Genomic DNA, 24,395 nt, shown 5'->3' with positions numbered 1-24,395 from the left:
AAACATTAATAAGTAAAATATTCCTCTAAATTATAATAGTATATTATGCAACAAGTGCGGTAAACGGCATTTGAGTCACTAGTGTATTTGGCACAAGCGGAGCGAGTGTTTAATAAACAAGTAACTTAAAAAGTTTTCCGAATGCTGTACTTTTTCTACGACCGTTAGTTTTTAGATATATTTTTGCAAAACAACACGAATACATTCACTGACAAAACAGAATTGACGAACATACGGTAAAAGAAACGAAAACCTGCGATTGCTCCCAAACCTGTGCGAAAACACTTCAATCACTGTTTTTGAAGTGTTTTCGGAGCGCGAGCATTGAAAATGCCAAGTGAGATCTTGGCGAAACGTCTGCAGGATTCCAGTCGGAGCTCAACAAACGAACGGATGATATCCCGGAATATATTGTCATCATATTTTTCCATCCGCGAAAATATATTTATAATATAACTGAGTATCATCGGCGTTTTGATGAGATTTACAAAATTTAAGAAAAGTAGCGAAGTTATAGAATAGAATAGGTCCCAGAATACTCCCATGGGGAACACCCCACTCCAAAACAATGGCATCTGAATGAGTATTTGCTATAACTACCCTTTGGTTTATTTGAGCAAGAAAATTTTTAAAAAAGAAAGAGCAGTACCTTTTATCACGAAGAATTCCAGTTTAGCTAGAAGGTGTCGAAGGCTTTGCTATAGTCCAAGAGTAGGAGACAAGAGTTTAATTTAGAATCCGCTGCTCTCAATAAATCATTAGTAACGTGAAGCAAGGCAGAACTAGTGCTGTGAAGAGGTTGAAAACCAGATTGAGTGTGTGGGAGGAAGTTGTTTAGCTGCAAATTTTTCAATAATCTTTGACATGGTGGATTCAGCTTGCTTCCAAGAGTCCGAAAAAACCCCAGTCAGCAGACACTTGTTAACAAGGAAAGTGATATGATCGACTAAATATGGAGTTGTTAAAAGAATCATTTTTATATCAATATTGCCGGAGCTATAAGCGTTAGTTTTAATACTAATCAAAGTTTTATTAACTTCCTCAGACTAAACTTTAGCAAAACGGAACCAAATTGTTTATTAATATAATTTGCGGGCACAAACCCTGGATCAATACCACCAATAGCTCCAAAAGAAGTAAAAGCAATATTAAAACCACTAGGTTGGCCAAAATTGTTTTCAAACATTAAAGTAGGATTACTGTGCAGTTAAAGTCGGCTCTCACACAGTTCACAAAATTTCGACATAAAGAAACGTGAACTAATACAATCATTAACAAAGCCAGGTTTCAACTCAATCCGTTATCGACATATTTATTTGGTTTTGTTACCCCCTTCATTAAGCAATAGATATATAGTTAATCAAAGTTGTAACTTTAAGACAATTTTATTGGCTAATACTTAATTATAAATGTAAAACTGATGTCAAATCATATAACACACACATAACTTGGAGTCGGACATTACAATCGATAATAAAAATTACAAAACCATTAACCTGGGCGCAATATTCATCGACATTAATTCTTGGAACAACAATTTCGCCGCGTAGGGCAAACGGACCTGCGAAATCTGAGTTTTATTCTTGCATCCCTTGCACTCGAACGTGTTATTCCTCATATTTGCGATGGCGATTAGGCCACAAAAGTTGCAAACGTGGATCCTGTAGGGGTCAGACACCTCGAACAGCCTCTCCCTCAAGAATTGGGCGGCGCCGTGCGAGATTTGGCAATCGCGCTCCATCTCTCCGAAACGTAGACCTCCGTCCCTGGCTCTGCCTTCCATCGGCTGTCTCACTAGGATTTGGACCGGGCCTCTGGCTCGCGAATGGATCTTGTCGTCCACCATGTGCTTCAATCTTTGATAATAAGTGGGACCCAAGAAGATTTGGGCGTTGATTTTCCGCCCCGTGTGACCGTTGTACATAACTTCATTACCTCGCAGCTGGTAACCGTACTCTTGAAGCAGAGTCGAAATTTTCTGTACATTTACGGCATCGTTAAACGGCGTCGCGTCGCCGATTTCACCCTTATTGGACGATACTTTGCCTTGGATGCACTCGATCAAGTGACCGATTGTCATACGGGAGGGGATAGCGTGAGGATTGATTATAATATCGGGAGTGATACCTTCGCAGGTGAACGGCATGTCCTCTTGCCTGTACTGGATGCCGCAAGTACCCTTCTGACCGTGTCTCGACGCGAACTTGTCTCCGATCTGGGGTATCCTTACCGACCTCACCCTGATTTTGCAAAATTTGTAGCCTTCAGAGTTCAAGGTTAACATCACTTGGTCCACGACCCCGGTTTCGCTGTTCCGCAGAAAAGTGGAGGCGTCCCGTTTGGTGAAACGTTTCGTCGTTCCTTCTAATTCGTCATCATTTTCCGGAAGGGTCATTGTTTTGCCTATGACGACGTCGTCGCCCGACACTCTTATTCCCGGCGAAATGATACCATCGTCGTCCAGCTTGTCGTACAGCGCGTTCCTCATTCCTTGACAGGTTTGCCGGTTCGGCTTTTCGAATTGTTCCTCCTGATCTCCGATGCGTTTGGATTCGGCGTCCTTATAGGAACGATAGAATACCGACCTGAAGAAGCCCCGCTCCACCGCTGACGCATTCAGGATGACAGAATCCTCTTGATTGTAACCCGTATAGCACGCAATCGCGACTATACTGTTAATCCCAGCGGGTAGTTCTCTAAACCGGAGGTATTCCATAGACCTAGTTGTGACCAAAGGTTTGTGAGGATAATACAAGACATGAGCCAGAGTGTCCATTCGAACATGAAAGTTGGTGATATAGACTCCCATAGCTTGTTTGCCCATAGCACTTTGATAAGTGTTTCTGGGACTCTGGTTGTGATCGGGAAAAGGGATAATAGAGGCGCAAACTCCTAGTATCATAGCTGGATGAATTTCGCAGTGAGTGTAAGTTGTACAATAAGCGTATTCTTTTTCCTGCCTGAGATCATCTGGCGACATTGCTATCATCACGGTTTCTTCCTCCAAAGTGTCGATGTACTCGATCACGCCGGAAGCCACCAACATTTGCCATCCGTAATTGTTATATTCCCTCTCTTTTAAATTGTCTATGTGCTTCTTTTTTAATAGAAGCTGCTCGTTTTCTACAATCAACAGAGGCCTACATATACGACCTGCGTCCGTGTATATTCGAATTTCCCTGTCTCTGATATCTCGTATCATTGATACCTCCGATACTATGATGTCCATTTGTCGTCTCAATTTCCTTAGAGTGGCCATGAGTTGTTCCGGATCTCGATGTATGCCCACCCAACATCCATTTACAAATATCTTTGTCGCATTTGCGATGGCTGACGGGGCAATTTCTTCCAAATTTTCCATTGACCATTCCTCCAAGAACTCCAGGATTGGAGATGGTTGAGAACCGACCGAAATATATGCCATTAAAGCCAAGTTTTTCACCAAGCCTACCGCTGCGCCTTCTGGCGTCTCGGCCGGGCAAATCATACCCCACAGGGTGTTATGTAACTGACGCGGCTTGGCTAATTTACCATCTCGGCCAATTGGAGAATTGACACGGCGCAAGTGAGATAAGGTCGATGCAAATGTGAGGCGATTTAATACTTGCGATACCCCAGCTCTTGCCTGATGAGCCTTTTTTTGGTCACCCCAATTCCCGGTGGCGAGGGAATATCTCAAGCCATCAGTGATAAGTTTTGTTTTAATAGCCAAGTCCAGATTAAAATCTTTTCCTCTATCAATAAATTTCTGTGCATACATTCTTACCTCCTTCATCAGATTTTTAAATAATCCTCTAAACAAGAAAGCTAGTAAAGGACCAGCCAAATCTAACCTCTTGTTTCCATAATGATCTCGATCATCTAATTCCCTGCGTCCTAAGGCGGCTAATAACAATCTATGTACCATATAACCCAAAAAGTAGGCTTTCTTAGTCTCACAAAAATCAGACACACCAACATGAGGTAACATTTCTTTTTGTAAAATTTCTCTAGCATATTTTATACGTCTCTCTTTTGTTACACCTGGTCTAGCACCTCTTGCACCAATGAAATTTAAAGCTACATTTTGTTCTTGAATTACAAAAGCCTCGTCCAAAGAAGGTTTTACCATCTCCATCATTTCAGGGTCTTCAAAATCATAGATAATATGCTCAAGGATGTCTCTGTCAGCCACAAAACCCAAAGCTCTGAAGACTATCATAATAGGAATTTCTTGCTTGATATATGGCAGAATGGCTATAATTCTTTGACCTATTGCAGCCTTTTTAATAGCCTGACCCCCTCTGGCCATCATATTGACCCATAATGTTGATGTAGGTCGGGAACTATGTTCTAGGCAAGAACGAATTTCTGATTTATAAGCATACTTTCCATCTTTCATTGAAAACACATAAACAGTATTTGTAGCCATTTTTTCTTGGGCAATAAGCACCTTCTCTGAACCGTTAATAATAAAATACCCTCCAGGATCCAAAGGGCACTCATTTAATTCTGTTAAGTCACGATCTGTTAGACCACTTAAGAGACAATATGTTGAACGCAACATAATGGGAATTTTACCTATAAAAGTTTTTTGATGTTGGGTTTCAATAGGGTCTTCACCTTCTTTTACAATTGTTTTAGTTATGTCAACGTAAAGAGGTGCGGAGTAAGTCAAATTTCTTAATCTGGCTTCATTGGGCATCATTGGCGATGGAGCACCATCTTTTTCCCAATGGGTTGGTTTGGATAGGTAAATTTGTTCAAATTTCAGCAAATACCTGGGAGGGATTTCAATTTCGCCTGTCGTGTGTTGAGCTTCAGCTTGCAATTCAATTGCGGGCGAATCCTCCACTATTCGTTGAACGGACATCTGTATAAACTCATCGAAGCTATCTAACTGCTGTCTTACGAGCCCTTTTTCATCGAAATAAGCGTTGATGACGATCCAGCAGGCCTCCTGCCATAACTCTGAACTAATTTCTTCAGTTTCTTCGTCGTCGAACTGATCATAATCTTGTTCGTACATTTTGCGAAATCTTAGTAATTAAATGTTATTACAATAAACGTATTTAAAGCACTGTATTGATGCTATACTTATATTTCTTATAGGTTTTGATTTGACGCTTACTATAATAAAATTAGCCTTCACATTTGGTCGGCCTTCTTCTTCTTTTGTTGATTGGCCGAGTTTGCTAAAATCAAACCGCCGACCAACTGCCAAAAGACGTATTGCTTCTATGTTCGGTATACTCATTTTGACTTATTGAGATTTATTTCTGATCTCCTAGAGATATAGAGGCCTGCCTATGTCCATAATACAGGAACTTATGAAGCAACTATAACCAATGACCTTGCGGCAATAGACAAATAACTAACTCGGCCGCTGACAGTATTAGGTCAAAATATGCCTAGATGCAGTTAAATGTTCTGGGAACTCATAGGTGGAAAACGCTGTTTAGAAAGAAAATGTCACAAAGTTCAGGTTAGTGGCGTCAAATGTTGCGCATCAATTTTGACCGTAGTAAAACACCTATCTGATCTGATAGCTATATGGTTGAACTATATAACTACTAGACATATAGAGGCCCCGCCAATGCTGACAATACATGAACTCATGAAGCAAATATGAAAATTTTTTTGAGGAAGTCCATTCAACGTGAGCATGCGCGAGATTTAAAATTTCGTTTTTAACCAATGGCAGTTCTAATGGCCAATTTTAACGTTGGACCCATAACAACTTGCGGCTTTCAACAAACAACATGGCCGCTGACAGATCGTCCATAAGGCATTTTTACGGCAGTATTTTCTGAAAATATGTCGCAATCCTATTAAATTTTCAGACAAAAAAGGAGTTAAAGTGTGGAAAAGCAGTGCAGAATTGTAACACCCGCGTCGGAGTCAGTATAATTCTGTAATTAATTTGGCGTCATTGTTCCGTGAGCCCTGTAGATAGGATGCAATTTCTGCATGTATTTTTTCATGTTAGTTTTCATAAACTCATGGGTTGAACCCCTATTGAAATAACTTTGAGATGCTAGATATAGCAAAAGAAAGTGGAAAAAAATCTTCAAGAAGCATTTCCAGGCAGTAGACGACAATGGGAATTCCTCAAAATTCCTAAAAATTGAACTTGTAGCTTAATTTCTTATATTTCTTGTACACTAAAACATATTACCCAAACATTCTTCGTAACTATTTAAATGCACCTAAAAATGTAGGCATTCTATTTAGTAATTTCTGTAAGTCTATTTTCCAGTTTGTTAAATTTAAAATATATAGGTATCACTGTTTTTCGCAGAGCCTATTAGGTCCTTATATTTGCCACAATTGCTGTAGTTTCGGAAAAGAACAAAGTATTGAAAGTAAAAATTATACAAGTTTATGAGTAGGGTATGGAGATATTGACAACATAAATGAAAACAACAATGGCACACGGCACCGACTGTTATCTCGGCGTTGCCAATTATGTTTGGATTTCAGAGATTGATGTGGCATTCTTATAAAAATTAATTTTCCAGAATACTTACGGCAACGTAGCAACTCAAACAGTTGATCCATACCTTCTCTACTGCGGCGCATCAATTTTCACCGTACTGCTATTACAGCTCTATGGTTCCAACACTCCCCATTACTTTCTCTTACCAGATGGAGCAAACACCACTTTAGTATATTTGTAATACGAGATTTCTCAAAATACAAGAATGCAATTAAGACCCAGCCCAGGCATTATAGAAACAACAATTTTTGAAATAGTGCCATCGGCTAGATAAAGTCTTATTTATTTTTTAGAATGAAACGCAATGGTCATTTCGAACAAATATAATCCATTCAATACACAAGATTATCACATTAAGGTTAGGTATGTCTATATATAACTAGATCATTAAATGAAAATTAAAACCTTTTTATAGGCAAAGAAAATCTCGACTACCACCTGTGACTGTGACATAAGATTTTCCAAGCAATAAACTACACCTATATGTCAACGTCGTGTTACTCAAATATTTTCTGTAAATGCGGATTGTGTACAATTGCGAAGTCTCTAGAAGAGAATTACCCAATAACCAAAAAGAACTTGTGCCTATAACTAATGTCTTTAACACATCAATTTACCCTCGTATATATACTACTACCTATAAAAACTCATCTAATAAATCCAATAAAAGGGATAGAAAGATCAATTCGCGTCTCTACTGAACGAGTTCTGCCACAACCCGGGGTACATCGTCATTGAACCGAGCGAGCAAGGTGGCGTTAAGATCCCTGTTCCAGAAACCCATCTCCTCCAAAATCTGGAGCTTCGTTTCACGTTCCGACTGAGGAGTGCTGTTAACCCAATGTCCATTTATCCACGTCCCGGGCGACTGAAATACATAACGTAACAAAATATTGTAATTCATAACTCGTAGTTTAAGTCAATATTAAGGGAAGAAAAATATTCGAAAAGAAACGTTGAAGTGAAAAATGACAATATTGACAATTTACAAGACTTCTAGATTCCTCCTGCGTCGGTTGTTGAATCTAACTTGCTGACGTTTTATTGTTGGCTTATTCAGAGTTTCTTCTGGCTCGCATTCTACTCTGTACCCGCTTATATATTGGTTGAGGAGCTTAAGAAGAGGCATATTCACATGTTGATGAAGACCTGAGCCGCGGTTACGATTGTTTAGCTGCTTATAGATTTCTATAGATTCTCGGTAGAAAAATTGATTCCATGCAAGAATGTTGTGGTGAAGTGTATTTGGTGATGGAACGCTTAATACCTCTAATGTGGTAATTATCAGAGAGAAGAGTAGGTGTAAGGTCTGCGCGAGTAGGTTTTCTGTGAACCAAATTTTGTAGTGATTCTTCCGTTTGAGATACCAGGAGAGACCGGATGAAAGAGCCTTAAAACTACGACAAATAAACTCATCAGTATTCACTGAGCATAATCACAAAACCAGAGATCAAATTTTATTCCATAAAACTAAAATCAGTCATCCAAAACAACGTTCATGACCATCCTTTAGCTCCGCCCCCCTCAACCAATATATAAGCAGGCACAGAGTAGAATGCGAGCCAGTTTCAGTTTAGCTTTGAATAAGCGCACAGGATGGTTGGCCAAACGTCAGGAAGTTCGATTCATGAACCACCGACGCAGGAGGAATCCGGAAGTTTTGTAAATGGTATGACAGCTTTCTATGAAAAATTAATAAAGTTCTGTGTTATGTTGAAATTATGTGCGAGGTGCCAAAAATAACTTTAGTTTTGTTTCAACTCTTCAGAGCACTAGAAACTTAAAATCTGATTGACTATTAAGAGTTCACACCAAACATAACCAGCTAAAAAAATTTCCTAATTTTAAAATCACAATATTTGGCATTGGTTTTTATGTTTTTGCAATAGACTGGAACGGACTTTGTAAATGTGCATTGTGACTGTGACAATTGTTCTGCCATTTCACTGAACAGGAAAATAATAAATAAAAAGAAATCAACCTAACCCTCCATCTTTACGACCTTGAGGGCGTTGATTGTTATGATGACCTTCCAAAACGTGGTATTTTAGACGCTTTTTCGAAAAAATGGTTTTTCATCAATTGGGGTGGAGTAATCGTTTCTTTCCCTTTAATTTTACAACTCCAAGTTGAATGATTAACAAACTATTATTTACCTGCGGCCTCATTATATTATTAATCACGGATCGCGCCGTGTTGATCGCAGAGGAGGCGGCGCTCGCCGCCCCCGTCATAATAGTCTCTTGTACTGTGTGCGGTGGGCGTGGCTGGGACAAGTGAGGTTGTTGGTCGTGCGACTTGGAAGGAACACTCTGCGCGACCGTTTCGGCGGGTTGTTGGGGGGCGCTGGGTGTGGTCGTGGGAGTCGGGGAGGTCCGCATTTCAGGCGGAGTCTGTTGAAAGTTCGGGATGTGGACGATGTTCGCTCCGGGAGCCGGATCCTCCGGGCGCGCCGGTACCGACGACGACGTGCTCATGTCCGGAACAATCGGTTCGCCCGATTCGTCTCTTTCTATCACCGGATAAACGACCTCGTAACCGGGACAATCCTTCGGGAAAATGAACAGCCTGTTGGTCCTTTCGGCTTCGCTGTTGACGTAAGAGAAACACGATCCGGCCGCGGAACAATGGGACATGTAGTCGGTTTCGGGATTTGCTTCCGACTGATCCGGTTGTTGGCTGTCCTGTTGAATGGTGGCGCTGGTGGTGGGTTGGAGCGGTTGGACGCTGCAGGCGGGGCGAAAATTGTCATTACAAAAAAATGAAAATGAATAATGCTGACACAATGACTATTTAGGAACATTCAGCTGTTGATAACAAATATACAAGGTTGCCGATTATATTGAAAATACATTCTACATATTTAGAACACAATAAGTGTATTACGGTTTTCGTCAAGTAGGTCAGAATTAGGCACACAATATATATCCCGCAAATGAGGCAGAAAACTACATTAAAAATTTGACAGAACACGACATTACAGTGATAACAAACATTAATAAGTAAAATATACCTCTAAATTATAAAAACAGTTTGGTAGGGGAAAAAATTTTAGTTTGGATTTAAAAATGTTTATAAAGATAATTCTAAGAGTTATACATCATAGGATATGCGAAAAATTTGTGAAACAACAAGTCGAAATTCAATTGGACTTTGGAACTAGAGAGGCACTGTTTAGGCTTAATGTGCTTATGCAAAAATGTAGAGATTAACCTACTATACAAACAAGGAGTGAATCAAATTGATATTCAATATCATAAAGAACTTGCACTGGGAACAACTAGCATCAATAAGGATCGAAAAACAAACTAACAAACAGTATTCCTATCAAAAGGGGTTTAAGGCAGGGCTGCATACTGTCTCCTTCTCTGTTCAATACATATATTCAGAAAGCTCTTGAAAATATCTATGAAGCCATAAAAGTGAACGGAAGATTAATCAACAATATACAGTATGCAGATGACACCATTACAATAATGAATAGCCGCTAACAGGGGCCCCAGAATCTTATAAATGCAATAACGAGAGAGTGAGATGCATTCGGCCTTCAAATAAACATAGAAAAACAAGAACGATATTAATTTCCAGAAATGTGAACAGGAACATAACTATACACAATGAAAGAAAAGGTCAGTAAATTCAGATATATTGGATACTGGTTAACAAGTGATCTCAATCCAGAAATGGAAATTCGATCCCGCATAGAAAGTGCCATAAGTGATTTCTTAGAATGAAGAGACTTCTTACAAATCCCACACTATTGGACTGGTCTGGATTCGCAATCACTACTAAGAGTAGCGTAGGATGCAGAGTGATTTGCCGAAGTTGTTGCCAACCTTCTATAAGAGGAATCTTAAAAAGAAGGCACTTTGTATGTTGTTCTATTTTCCAAATAACAATAAAATAAACAAACCCCAACTAAAATTATTATTGCTAACATACGGAAACATTTATGAAATTGAAATGTTGACTGAAGTTACCAGTATTCTGGGTAATGTAGAGTAATGCTCTTTGCGATGTCTGGATTATTTACAAAATAGTTATTTTACCGTCTTACACGAAATTGCCAAAATGTTATTTTATTTTCAAAGTGAATACTCTATTCATTATGGCATATTTTGACAGACAATTAAGGCCGCTTCCTATACTTATAATTACATACTATACATACATAAAGAATAAAGAGTTTGTTTAGTATTCTATCGTTTTAAAATATTTTTCTACTCCCGTCTGTAAAATACACATCGATTTGGCGTGCGGGAAGCGTCACTTTACCACGTCAGCTTCGTTTCCCACGAATTCGAGCCACTTCGGACATTTCCGGGATTTTACCACACGGATTTGTGAAAAATCGGATTTTTTCGGAGATATTGCCCACGCTTTGAATTTTGACGTTTGTTAATTTTGACGGCCATGTATTCGTGTTGTTTGGCGAAAATGTACCCAAAAACTAACGGTTTTTGAAAAAGTATAGTATGCAACAAGTTCGGTAAACTTTTTAAGTAAACGTAAAAGTATTAACCACTCTCGTGAGTCAAATACCATTTACCGCACTTGTATACTATTCTACTATTCTCATATGTTATATATGTTTCAATCTGAATTTTGACACTAAATGTATTTAAAATTGTAAACTTTTAAGAGTCTAAGAATCACCATTTTTTCAAAGAATCGAAAACAACCTAATTTTTTCTATCAAACTACTCTCAATTATCTCAAATGCTTTAGAGAAATCTGTCTACTTACTATGGAAGCGGGTTTTCTGGTTCGACGGCTGGAGAGATTTCCGTTGTCTTCGGGGTAGCGGCGTTACGGAGCAATTGGGCCCTGCTTATAACCTCTGAATTCAGTATGTTTTTCGGTACAAGCACTTTTTGACCGTCGACGTGTATGAACATGAAATCTAAAGCGAAATTTGAAAGCCCTCTGTGTTTATGCCTATATCAGCGACTTACCTTCTTTGCATTGAGTCGAATTATCTCCGGATTCAGAAAAACCGACTACCGTTTTCACGTTTTCGCCTCCTTCTTCGCGTTTCGTTGTGTATTCAAGATACACAATGTCTGGGGGAGATAAAATTGAGGAAGTCATACAAATTTTGTAGAATATAGAGGTTTTTGAAAAAAAAAAAAAATAAAAAAAATTACACCCTAGGGAGATTTTAAAATTTCAATTCTCTAAAAATTTATATATGCAAACTAAAACCTTTGTTCATAAAATCAAGCAATAGACAACAGAAAAGATTTTATGTTGAATAATTTCCTTGAGTAGAAAAGTGTTTGTAGTTGTGTTGCAAATTATTTTAGGTAGACATTTAGCACGGATAAGTAGGGTTTTCAGTTAATTTGTATACACATAAAATCCTTTAGAGAAAGGATAACAATGGAAACAAGATAAATAAGGGATGACAGTAATCTTTTTAAAATAGGGAATGAAAAGTTTATTATTTTAACTTAACCGCTTAATACACACCTCCGTGACATATACGGGCAACGTTTATCGGCAGAATTGTGCAGCTCCATGAACGTTACGGTCGCTGTAATTTTATGTCTCAAAATATTTTATAACTCTGTATGGGTCGCGGTTAATATAGAAATATAATTTTCCAAATATTTTAAGTCCGTATCTGTGACGTTGGATGGTAGATTATTGCCATTCTCGGAATTTGCTCTTTGCTTATGCTAGAGCCCGATTTTATGGCTCATTATCAATATTCTAAAAGTTACCGGACGTGTAGTATATGTAGTGAGATTTGGAAATCCAAGACGTTTTGCTAGAATAAGTTTTACCATAGTATAACAATATGATATATTTTATCTCAGAAGATTCTGAATTTGAGTACGCCAGTTTATGAGAAAGTGACGACAGCAATGTAGAATCGAATTCGGAGGAAAGCGAGGTTGATGACCAATCAATTGGTACCATCAAATAAATACAAATATCTTGGATTCAGCACCACCACGTTTCTAGTTTATTGTACTCAATGCAGATAATTGTGCGGTCTTGGAGTATTTCCAATTATTTTTTGATAATGAATTGATAAACATATTTTTCACCGAATCTAATGGCTATGCAGAACAACAGCCACGAAGATGCAAATATTTTTAGGTATAAATATAATTGAAGGAATACTAAAAAAGACAGAAGATAGAATGTAATGGACAACTGAAGACAATTTTGCTACTCCAATATTTCCAAAACTAATGTCTTTATGTCGATATTCATATCAAAGAAAAAATTACATTTTTCGGATAATGAATCATATGACTGTGATACTCATGCGAATCCTAAACTAAACAAAATTTGGCCTATCTATGAAGCTTTAAGAAGAAAATTTATTTATTTTATATACCTGAACGAGACATAAGTGTAGATGAAAGTTTGTTATTGTACAAACGACGATTGGGTTGGATCCAGTACATCCCTCTAAACGATCTCGTTTTGGGATAAAAATCTACATTTGTTTATTACTTATACTGGAAAAAAAAACTCCCAAAAATATAAAGATATGCTTATGACTTCACAGGTCGTATTGTCATTAGCAGATATGGGATATTGTGTAACGACCGACAATTGATACCCAAAAAGATTTACCACGACAACTTGTGACTAAAAAAACTAAAAAATGGAGAATCTATAGCATTTCAAAGAAAAAGGCATGGTAATGAAGTGGCATGACAAGAAAGAAATTTGTCTCTTGTTGACAATTCACAATCCCGGAATAGTCCTAACTGCGAAGAAAGATAAAGAACGAAATCCCATAAAGAAACCTAAATTAGTTGTGGACTACAATAACATATGGGAGGCGTCGATAGATTAGATCAATACTTACATGACTATCAACTAACTAAAAAATGAAGGAAAAAATATTTATACATTTATTTGGTTTTGGAGTACAAACGTCAAGAAGGCAGGGCGACAAAGATATTAGGACCATTAAGACTAAAGGAACGATATTTTCCTGACTTTATTCCTCTAACCGAAAAAAAAAAGCATAAAAAAATAAACACAAACAAAAATTATTTGTAAAAAGAATAAATGATTTTTTTAACTTAAATTGACTAAAAAAATGTGCACTAATGAGTTAACAAAGAGGCCAGCAGACATTTGATTGCCGCAATAGAGTCATTTATGCAAGTTCTTTTCATAAACTTTCTCATCATTTAGAGGTAAGTCAAGAAAAAGCAGGCATTTTGTAAAGGTAGAATAATTATAGAAGTATGCAAGTGTTTTTTAAGCCCGTTGTACGTTTCCATATGCCTATTGTTTAAGGTTTTAACAAAAATTGTTGTCCAACCATAGTCAGAACAATCCAGAAACAGAGTCAGTCTGATTTTGTATACTCACTTTTGTTACCACTCTCCGTGTTATTATTGTTGTCGTAATTCCCGTCTTTTCCTTCCGCATCTTTTTTTCCAACCCCCAAAAGGTCACCAGTGACGTGAACCATTGTCGGACTGTCCACGTTAAAACAGTCGGGCACCGGTACCATAACGAACTCTTCCCCGGGCCTAGTGGAACAGTTGCTACCGTCGAACGACAAGATACTCTGGTTATCGGAGTCTGAACTCGCGATCGTGTTGCGTTCGACGTTCAAACCGTCCAAAACGTTCAAGAGGGACCCTCCCTCTTCGTCTAGGTCTTCGTCTTCGAACTTAATCTGGTTCTTCTTTGCTGGTTTAGACTTAACGATTTCGTTAGCGTAGTCGCGGGTGAATTCCTTCATGGCGTCTAAACGTTAGGACAAATACGACTCGTGGTGAACTTTCAGAAAGAATTTTGGTTAACAGGAATGAACTATGAGGGTTAAGCTTTTACAATCGAACAATAGGTGGCGCGGATGAGTTGCGGCACCACCGTATTTGTGAACGTTTGTTATTGAGAAGCCAGCGGAAATTCAGAGATTGACTGAATAAGTTGTTGGTAGCGAACGTTTAAAAGAACCAAGTCTGGGCAAAAATGGAAATCACCCGTGAAGGCTTACATTGGATGATTTTTTATTATTTTACAAAAGACCTTACTAAAACTCAAAAATAATGCACCATCATTTTGCCAACAGAAGACTGTTGAGAAAATCGGCTGCCATTCCAAGAAACAGCAATAAAATCATGAAATAAAAAAAATACAAAGTCGCATCATTCTTCATCACAACAATGCCAACCCCCATAAAGCAAGTCAAACAATTGAATATTTCAAGGAGAAATTAATGTCTCATTGTCTGTATGCATCCGCTTTATCGCCGAATGACTTTTTCTTGTTCCCCGCTGTCAAATAGACAGCGGAGAGCGATTTCCATCACCTCAAGAAACTGCTGAGGACTTTCAAAGAAAAAATGTTTCCGTTTCATTACCCTCGCACCATCTCAAATCGAAACTAATGTTTCTAGACCTAAACTACGTCGGAATGAAAAATGCAAATAAGCCTTCAGTTTTTGACAGGTTGCAAAAAAAAAACATTTAACAACTTTATTTCATAAACAAATCAAGACTGGTATAAAAACTGTGATATACATGAATATGAAATGGCTATATAAATATTTTTTACATATATTCGAAGAAATACAGAATTTTGAAATAAAAAAATTTGGAACAAGTTTCCAACTAGCTGGAAAAGCATACCATTTTCCAACTAGCTGGAAAAGAGTACCATTTAAATAACTAAAGCATAAAATTTCCAATTTTTTTGCGGAGAAGGCCTTTTATAAGGTCCAAGAGTTCCCGGATTTTGGACTTTGATTGTTATTATTAACTTCCTGGTATTCTATATTCTGTTTCTTATTTCTTTTATAACATGTCAATTTAGGGGTAAAAAAAAAACAAAACTGGTTGTTTTTATTTACTGTGTTCGTTGTGATGCATTGTATTATATGTAACCCATTGTATAAGTGCGATTTGACTAATATATATTTTAATAAAGAGTCCTATCTATCTACTATTATACGTTGGTCCCTAATTTGTAAGAGGAACATATACTTGGAAATAATTTAAAGTTATTATAGATAGTGCCCTGTATAAAGGGTTTAATTATTTAATAATCGCGTTTACCATAACAGCCAAGTTTTAAGTCACAGTGACATAGAGGGACAACTTGAAGACGTGACAAGCGGTTAACCAAGTCAACACCAGAGGTCGCTCGCCTTAACTAGAATCGGAGGAAGCCGGCACAATAGTAGAACAAAATATCTCAGATATGAGGAATGGGTATAGAATATATAAAATATAAATTGTAGTAGAGTACTACATCTCCATTGTTTATAATAATTTTGAATAAAATCTATTGTATGTATGGTATATGTAAGAGGTAATTCTTAAGGTCCCTTATTAAACTCTTTCCCGAATAACTCGTTAACATTGCTTTAAAAATCAGCTACGGTGTGAATGAATGTTGATGGAATCTTGGCATCCAAAAATATAAAAACATACAAAAAGTATGGTTCTTTAGACACTCGTTTATTAAAAAAACAAACTCGTGATTAAAATAAAGCTTGTCATAAGATACAATTAGATTTGATTTTATGCAACCCTCATCAAAATGATATTAAGATATAGTGCTTTATTACACTGAATACACTATATATGATTTAAATAGAATCCAAGATCATATTAATATGCAAATTTTAGGTAGATCTTAGTATAGGGTGATGGAATTTAATTGCCGATGTAACTGATAGATGTGATATGCGACCAATTTTAAAATAAAAGGTACTTATTATCATTATCATTGCCTGCCAAAATCTTCATTCATAATAAATGTTGGCAAAGTTATTTATTAAGCGCAGAATGGCCAGCAGTAAGCTGTTCAAAAGTAATGTTCCAAAGCTCTAGATAGTCTTCGACAAGGAATACCGAAGACACGCTGGTCGATGCGATACACTTTCGCACCGTTGCAAAAGTTTTTCGGTTATTGTGAGAACCTTAAACTGATCGGCAGTGCTTCTAAGACCCGCATGCATAGACAGAGGCCAGCGGTGCGAGCGAAGTTTAGGAAACGCTTTTTGTATGAAGTGATGTAAGTCATGTGATGTGATGTTCCAGTAGAATTTAGTAAAAAAGTATATTAGGCAGGAAAACACACACACACCATAATTATGGTGCCACGTGTAATATGAATCAGCTTTTTAGTACACAGTTATTGTTTATTTGTCATCGATTTTTGATGACCTTTTTTGAAATGAGCTTAAATATCATTTAATGTATTTACTTGAGTGATAAAATGATACATGAAAAAATTTATCGTTATTTTGAATCAAAAAATTTCGGCAACTCTTAATACTTTGAGAGAAAACCCTATCATACACTTAATAGTAAGCAAATGATTTGAACAAGTCAATGCATCCACTATCAACCAGATACTGGTGACTGATTTACCCTGTCAAACACTGTGGAAAAGTCAATGAAACTAGAGTTAAATCCACAATCTCTTGATCTTCAAGAGAAACTTGTTTTAGTTCTTTTTTTTTTCAAGTTCTCAATTGTTTAATTCGCTAGAGTCTAGTGGGCGCTCAGTAATTGCAGCTCAATTTTTTGTATTTCGAACAATGTTTCCTCAAATCTTTTAGGTTAGGTTTTATTATCTATCCACATCCACATTATTTATGATTTACTTGAAAACTCAATGCAACGTAAAAAATCATTACCGTCCTGTACCATTAGTAACAAAATATTGTTCACTACTTCTTTCGTAAAGCTTGCCTGTTTATAAGCAATAAAAACATATATAATTAGTAAAAATTTAAATAAAAAGTTCTGCATTTTATAATAAACATAATTCACGTTCCTATTGCATACTAAGAATGATTTTATTTGCCAATTAGAATAACTCTGTAAATCCCAAAATTTTGCTCAAGTCCTTAGAAACGCGTGATTTTCGGGAGATTGTCTATGCATACGGTGCTAAATCTCCGAAACAAACGTTACCTTTCAAGCTCATGTCGCGGCAATATTGTATGAGGTCCTCTGGAGCGGAAACAGCACCCTCTGCCTCGTCCTGAGCGGCGTACTTGTCCGTCGACCCGGAAGTTTCCAAAACCGATCTGTTTCCTTTCAGATCGAAAGGATCGACGACGACTTGGCAGCCGAGCCAGTGCCCAAAACGTCGGCCCTTGTGCATGAATTGCCAGTAACATTCGTATCTGCCTGGCTCATCTGAGATCGTAAATAAGAAATGTGCGAACATGACACATTTGGTTCAAAATTCTTACTTGGAATTTGAAAACGCACAGATATGGTGCCTTGATCTCCCGGTTTCAGGTATGGTACCGTGATGATTTTGGATAGAGGTTCCAATGCGCGAGAACCCCATGTATATTGTAGGTAAGTCTGAAAAACAAAAGTTCCTATTTATGTGCGACCAGTGAACCATGGCTTTGCCTTGTTTTTTTATAACGATATAGTTGCTGACATTTATAGTCAATTTTTTTTATTTGCTGATTATGTGAGAATGTTTTGCCACGTCTCTTTTCCACCGAAGGTGGAGGGGAGACCAAAGCAATCCTACTATACTTAGCTCACTTTGCTACCGATTGAAAGCAGTAAGTATAGGGCCCAAGCAGCTCAGTTTCTCAAAATATGGGCGGGATATAGAAAAAATAAATAAATAAAAGGTTGGAAACCGGGCCGCCAGCTAGGACAATACCCCAACTTATACTATAATTTAGTGGTTATGACTAGTGTCCTAGCTCACTAGTCACCAAACAAACTCACAAAGTTAACAAAGTTCTAGGCAAATGAATAATAAATAAATAAGACAGGCACGTCAGTTTAAATCTCCATATATTGGCTACTGCACCAGATTCTCAATCACAGAATATAAGGAAAATACATTAGACCAGGAGTTCCAAGCTGGGAAGCTGAATATACGTCAAATACTTAAGTACACCATAAACACAGAAAGCTTGGTTAGGATAGATCGTTTACAAATAATTATCACAAAAAAAAATGTTTCTATAATTGTACTTTATCTTTACCCTAACTGAGCTCTTTAATTTATATTGATGTTTAAAAATTGAAATTTGTATTTAATAGGCATAAAATTAACCGGAACGTAAATAAAATGGGCTTATCTGTGATCCTCCAGTTACCAACAACGAACGAGTGGTGCAAGCTCTAGGACAGCTGTTCTGTATACTGCCTAAGGATTCACCAGTCAGTGGGATAGGCACGAATGCTTATCACTCTTGGAACCGAGCTAACTTGAAGACTCGGTAATTCTTGGGTTGCAGAATTCAAAACACGTGCCGTCCACGAAGGGAAAGAGGCACCAAATCCAAATGAACCGGAACTAGGGAACCCGGTACCAAATGGGAAACCAAAACCAGACCAACAATCAAAAACCGGTACCAAAAGAAAAACCAAAACCGCCTGATGACCGTGGGTGGCGGTGAAGTGTGCCAGGTGCTAGGTTGGTTAGCTTTAAGCCAGCCTAAGCTGTAATGTTGGGGACGTCCAAGAGAAATACTACCAACAAAAGGACGATCCGCAACTTCTATACGATTTCAATCCGGTTTAATCCTCGGAAACTACGAGATGCCACAAACTTATTCGGATTGAAATCTTGCAACCACTTGGACTGGCGGAAATGGAACAGCCAAAACAAAAGGAAGACCGATGATGCTGGCAGCACGATGTTAGGTTCCGACATCACTAGGGTCAATGGGCCAATAAAGACAGGAGCTAATCAACGCCAAATATACCTAACTACTACCCGCTACTATCAATAAAAACCAATTATTACACACACTTGAACGAGATTACACAGCAAGGTCTTAGAAAATCGAAGACGAACGTGGGCCAAAGATCGAGTGCTTAACTGTACTAATGGTCGGGTGCATTCGCGTTGACACAGGATTGAAATATAACCTCTCCAAAAAGCAACAAGTGTAAATAAATGAAGACAAGGGACACGAATAGGAACTGCCGTTAGTTCGAAAATAAGAAGGAATACAGGACGATCGTCTCGTGCAACTCAACCGCATTCCGCAGTAACATCCTAAATTGCAGCAAAAATGCAAGAGCTTACACTTATTTACATTTATTTTAGGACAGGCAAACCACACCAAGCAATTAAGCAGTTACAGTGTGTTCGAACAGAATGAAGTAGTGAAGAATAATTAGCAATACAAGTAGTTTTGATGATTAAGACAGTGTATAATTGTGAGAATAAAACATTCGATAGGTAGTCTCCGAGCATTATTAACCTACATGTGAGAAACATAAGTCGAAGTACCCAATGACAAATTGAACCCGTTACAGTTTACTACAATTTATAGTGTGACTGACTATTTCTGCTTAATGATTCGGAGACTACTGGTTCTTAGTGTGCTTCCACAAGAACACACCTCTGAATACAGATAAACACTTCACAATGTGTTGATGCTGACGCTGTAACTTTTAATTATCACCTGGCTAAGGCATTGTTAAAATGTGACCCTTTTAAAAACTTGGATGTAACGTGATACCAAACTGTCTTTTAAAAACCACGTGCGTTGCTTTATGACCTAACAGTGTTTACATTTTTCCTTCTCTTACTCTTCTTGAACTCCCGTTGCTCTAAACTCGGCACGCAAGCACTTAAAAACATAAATTAAGACTTTCCTCCAAAGCTCCCTTACCGAGAAAATGTTGATGACTTAAATTTTTGAATAAATGCTTCATAATCCTACCAATAGTGAAAAACACCAAATTTGATTAACATCTAATATATAATTCACAAAATTACTCTGATTTCCTTTACCAACACTTTTTCAAAAAGTATACCCTAGCATCTTATGCAAGAATATTCTTTTCTTTGTAGAAAGGTCAACAATTTAATTATTTTCGTTATTTTAATCATGCTTTGATTAAAATTTTGACAATAATATGTATACTTACGTTTTTCCTGCATGCACTCCATAGAATACACAAAAGTAGTCTTTTTGACCAACAACTTTTTAAAAGGATTTTCAAAAGTATTTTTTAAGTTAAAGTTAAAATTAAAATAATTTAGCTAATACACATTATTTCTTTTATTATGCATCGTGTGTGTGTCTGCTCTAAATTTGTCTTTGTTTATCAGGGGATGATGTTACGCCCTTAATTTTTTTAACAATCTATCGTGTAAGCCCTATTTAACCTTAAATTTTGTCGCAAAAGTTCAGCAAATACATGTGCATGCAGACAAAAAATAAATTTCATTTTCAAATATTATACCCTAGTATTATTACGTGAGAATATTGTTTCCTTTATGCAAAAGACAACAATTTCATTATTATTTTTCTTTATGGGCTTGCATGCATTTCGAAATTAAATAAGATAGGAAGAAAAGCCTCATGTAGAATTTCATTTAAAAATTGTGCTCAAATCAAAATGGAGAAATTTACATGTACAAAACTCACTTTGGAAGACCAAGCTATTTCACCGGTATTGATAACTTCCCACTTGTGCAGGTACACTTCTCCTCCCAACATGTGGGGCACAACCTCTTGGACGTTTACCGGCTGAGCGCCCATTCTGCTGTCTTCTTTTTCGTGGGATCTGCTGCGGCTACTCGAGTGACCCGCTTCGCTATCACTCGATTTGGCTGCCGAAAAGAGGGCGAACCGTTTCTCCTTATATTTGGTGGCTTTACGCTCCAACTTTTCCAGCTTGTTGTCCAATTTCAGCGACTTGATTAGATCTTTAGCGCTGCAAAGTTGCGTTACACCAACCAAAACGATTTACTAAAGGTACATACTCGGTATTGGAATCCACCAAATGAGGGTTCAGTTTTCGCAGTCTCTTCTCAGTCTTGGACTTACGGGAGTGATGATAGCAGTTGGGCGGGTTGACAATTTGCGGCTTGACTCCAGCCAGTGCAGTGGAAACCACACCCGAAACGTTCGCTGTCACATCCTCTGTTATTTCTTTTTTAAGCTGCAATATGAATTATTCACAACACGTCGAAGTCTGTCACAATTGTCAGTAGTAAATTTGACCTTGGTTTTCAATTTAAAAGTGTAACTAGACGTTAAGAACATAAGAAACAAGGAAGAGTATATTAGAAAGTAATAAAAAGGAGTTTCCAGCATAAAAGCTCTCAATGTACTTCTTATGATGAAAATTTTGGCAAGTTTCTACCACAGAATTGACCACACAGAACAAAAGTATCAGATCTATGTGCCTGCATCCAATAACCAAAACACCGTAAACACTACACACAAATAAACAAATCAAAAAGTAAAAAAAAAAAAAACGTTTGCTGTAGGTGTTGCCCAAGGGTCGGCGCTTGGACCTCTCCAGTATATACTGTATATACATAACCTTCAATACTAAGGACCAGCTGAAGATACAGTACTAGTTCTGTCAGCAACAAAGAAAAAAAACTGGAAAAACATGCAAACGAGGAGTTAAATAGTTAGTACAGGTGGCTGTGTTACAATGAGTTATTTATAAATAATAAAATAATCAAAACTGTGATATAAACTTGTTCCTGAACAATATTAAACTGAAAAAAGTACAAAATTATAAATGAACTGCTCCTATCCTTGGTGCAATAAAACAGTGTACAGACAGTTTAAACAAAAAAATCTCGATTTTTACTTTATAATGGTTTCGTTGCACTTCATATAAGCTACTTAAAAACCATATTTAAAATCAACCGTCTCACTTCAACCGAAATAGGGTATGAAACAACACAAAACATGGGACAAAAAAAAAGTAACTTTTGAACAAGCATAAACTGTAAAAAAGTAACTTAAGTATAAGGCAAGTGTAACAAATACATCATCATAACACACGTAGTGCAAGTGACTTTAGAACTAATTTTTCAGAATCTCTTAAAGTACCAACATCGCCATTATATAGCTCTATTCAGTTTTATAACTCTATACCAAAAGTGAGTGATGAAGCAAAAACAATAAAACTATTTTGTCAGAAATTAAAGTAGATTTGCAGTAATTTCAATTTAAAAAGATTTACATAAAATACCAAGCTTATTATATAATTGTTTTATTTTGATTGTAATCTAACGCTCCGATTGTTTTTGTTTGTTTGTAACACTGTTTTGGGGTCAGTTATAAACGAATAAATAAATAAGTAAAATTGTTTTAAAAATACCTACTGCTTGAAATGAACCTGTTCAATACAAGGATCATGGTCCTCTAGTGTGATAAGGATCACCACACCAGACAATATTATAATATTTTAAGAAAATCATGTTTGCAGGGCCTAATGGATATGGAGCACAAAATGACAAAGGCAAGTGATGATAACACTTGAATCAGCCTACACAGAATTCCTTTTGAATGTGAATGTGATAATATTTGGACCAAGATTTCTGTTTAGTTCCATACCAATTCAGCAAACACAGCTAAACCAATCGATTCATAGCAGTAAGAAATACTTGACACCTGAGTAAAGGATTAAAAAAAAACAAGTAGAAATGTCATCATCAAAACTTAAATAAAAGAGATATTTGAGGAACTCGCAATGTTACGGGGAAGCTTCTGGACAAACAATCGCTTGTCAAATAACTAATGGTCTATGACAGAAGAGATCCAGCAATGCTGTACAGTTGTTCCTTTCTTTACTCAATTGATTGGAAGTGTCTTTTAAATTGGCGTGTTATTAGAGTGAAAATTTTATCAATTACATAAGAAACTGGTCAGTGATCAATAGTGCTTTGCAATTTATAGTGTTTAAAATATGGTTCACTAAAGAAATACCAAAAATAAAAACGAAATTGCACAATAAAATTGTTTCATAGATACATGTGGCAGAGTTCTAGATAGTTTTCAATACAAAAAACTGAAAACATGCTGGTCAATGCTATTTAATTTTGCACCATTGCAAAAGTTTCTCAGTTATATATTGAACTGGTAACTGATCGATGGTGCTTTGCGATTTACAATAAAATAAAGGTCAAAGTTTGAGATAGTTTTCAGCAGAAAACGTTGCAACTGGTCATTGGACAGTGTTTTGCAAGTTGTAGCACTTAAGATAACCTTCAGACTGAAAAATTACATTATCACATATTGTGATGATTCATATCTTATTTGCTGTTATTAATCAGATATTTTTAAACTTTGTACTTATCTAAAACACATATTGGATCTATATTTGTTCTTATTATTCAAAAACTTGTATTACTCACCTGGGCCAAACATTGCAAGAACCATTCTGGGGGGCTTTCGGCTCTACAACATGTTGTTATGAATGCAGATTTATCATTATTATCGAATTGAGTTTCAACATCCTTAGAGTGACGTAAATTTTTATGAGTTGGTTGGTTAGATTGCCTTTCTAGCAAAAAATTTATGGTTTCCCCAGCACGGGCTTTACGTCGAAACATATAAAGGGCCACTTGGAAATCACTCTGTGAGTTAATTGGATATTCCTCTTTTTTTACAAGGTATGACACCTGAACATCATGCCCTGTGGTACCAGAATGTTTTAGCTGAAAATATATAAGTATATTGTAGCTTTAACTTGTTTCTGTTTGATGTACCAATCCGTTTACAAAATTAACAATAAGTTTATTGCCTAATATCCTTACACCCTAGTTGCTACACACAAAAAAATCATGGAAAATTTTTCCTTTATTGCGTAGTTTTAAAATAGGAATAATTTGAATACAAAATGGCGTCCAAAACATCTGTATGCTCAAAAAACAACAAAGTTCACCCAATTAGATAATTTGAAAACAATACTTAACACAATACTTACCAGGTAGGACTTGAAAACTTCCCAATTTAAAGTTGTAGCAGGAATGTCGTACAAACCGATCAAACTTGGCGCACCTTCGGGTTTTTCATTTTTCCAATTCAAACTGCAGATCATTTGCAGATCTTTTTCTTTTTTTAAACTCATTTTTAACAGAACTAAGTGTTCACTGGCGATTGATACAGCTCACTTAAATCAAAATCAGCAATGTTGCGTAGCTTTGCTTAATAAATTTGTTTATT

General features: G+C 36.9%; 2 protein-coding genes across 2 annotated transcripts; both read right to left on the bottom strand.

Moving 5' to 3' along the window:
• Positions 1 to 1,366: 1,366 nt before the first annotated feature.
• On the bottom strand, positions 1,367 to 5,124 carry LOC132707388 (DNA-directed RNA polymerase II subunit RPB2). The gene has a single exon (XM_060679230.1). It carries the CDS (start codon positions 5,006 to 5,008, stop codon positions 1,481 to 1,483), a length of 3,528 nt encoding a protein of 1,175 aa, XP_060535213.1. The 5' UTR covers positions 5,009 to 5,124; the 3' UTR covers positions 1,367 to 1,480.
• A 1,662-nt stretch (positions 5,125 to 6,786) lies between these two features.
• LOC132707925 (uncharacterized) lies at positions 6,787 to 24,313 on the bottom strand. The gene is made up of 11 exons (XM_060679967.1): positions 24,157 to 24,313; positions 23,585 to 23,887; positions 21,188 to 21,366; positions 20,850 to 21,138; positions 17,679 to 17,796; positions 17,395 to 17,622; positions 13,826 to 14,209; positions 11,434 to 11,541; positions 11,225 to 11,381; positions 8,635 to 9,205; positions 6,787 to 7,346 (listed from the first exon to the last, which is right to left on the bottom strand). The coding sequence occupies exons 1-11, from the start codon at positions 24,298 to 24,300 to the stop codon at positions 7,173 to 7,175; spliced, it is 2,655 nt and encodes an 884-aa protein (XP_060535950.1). The 5' UTR covers positions 24,301 to 24,313; the 3' UTR covers positions 6,787 to 7,172.
• Between the last annotated feature and the right edge of the window lie 82 nt (positions 24,314 to 24,395).

This window comes from Cylas formicarius, unplaced genomic scaffold (assembly GCF_029955315.1).
Source record: "Cylas formicarius isolate icCylForm1 unplaced genomic scaffold, icCylForm1.1 PGA_scaffold_9__14_contigs__length_23061073, whole genome shotgun sequence".
NCBI classification, from domain to species: domain Eukaryota; kingdom Metazoa; phylum Arthropoda; class Insecta; order Coleoptera; family Brentidae; genus Cylas; species Cylas formicarius.
Note: the sequence above shows the minus strand (reverse complement) of the source record. Positions and strands in the feature narration are given on the sequence as shown.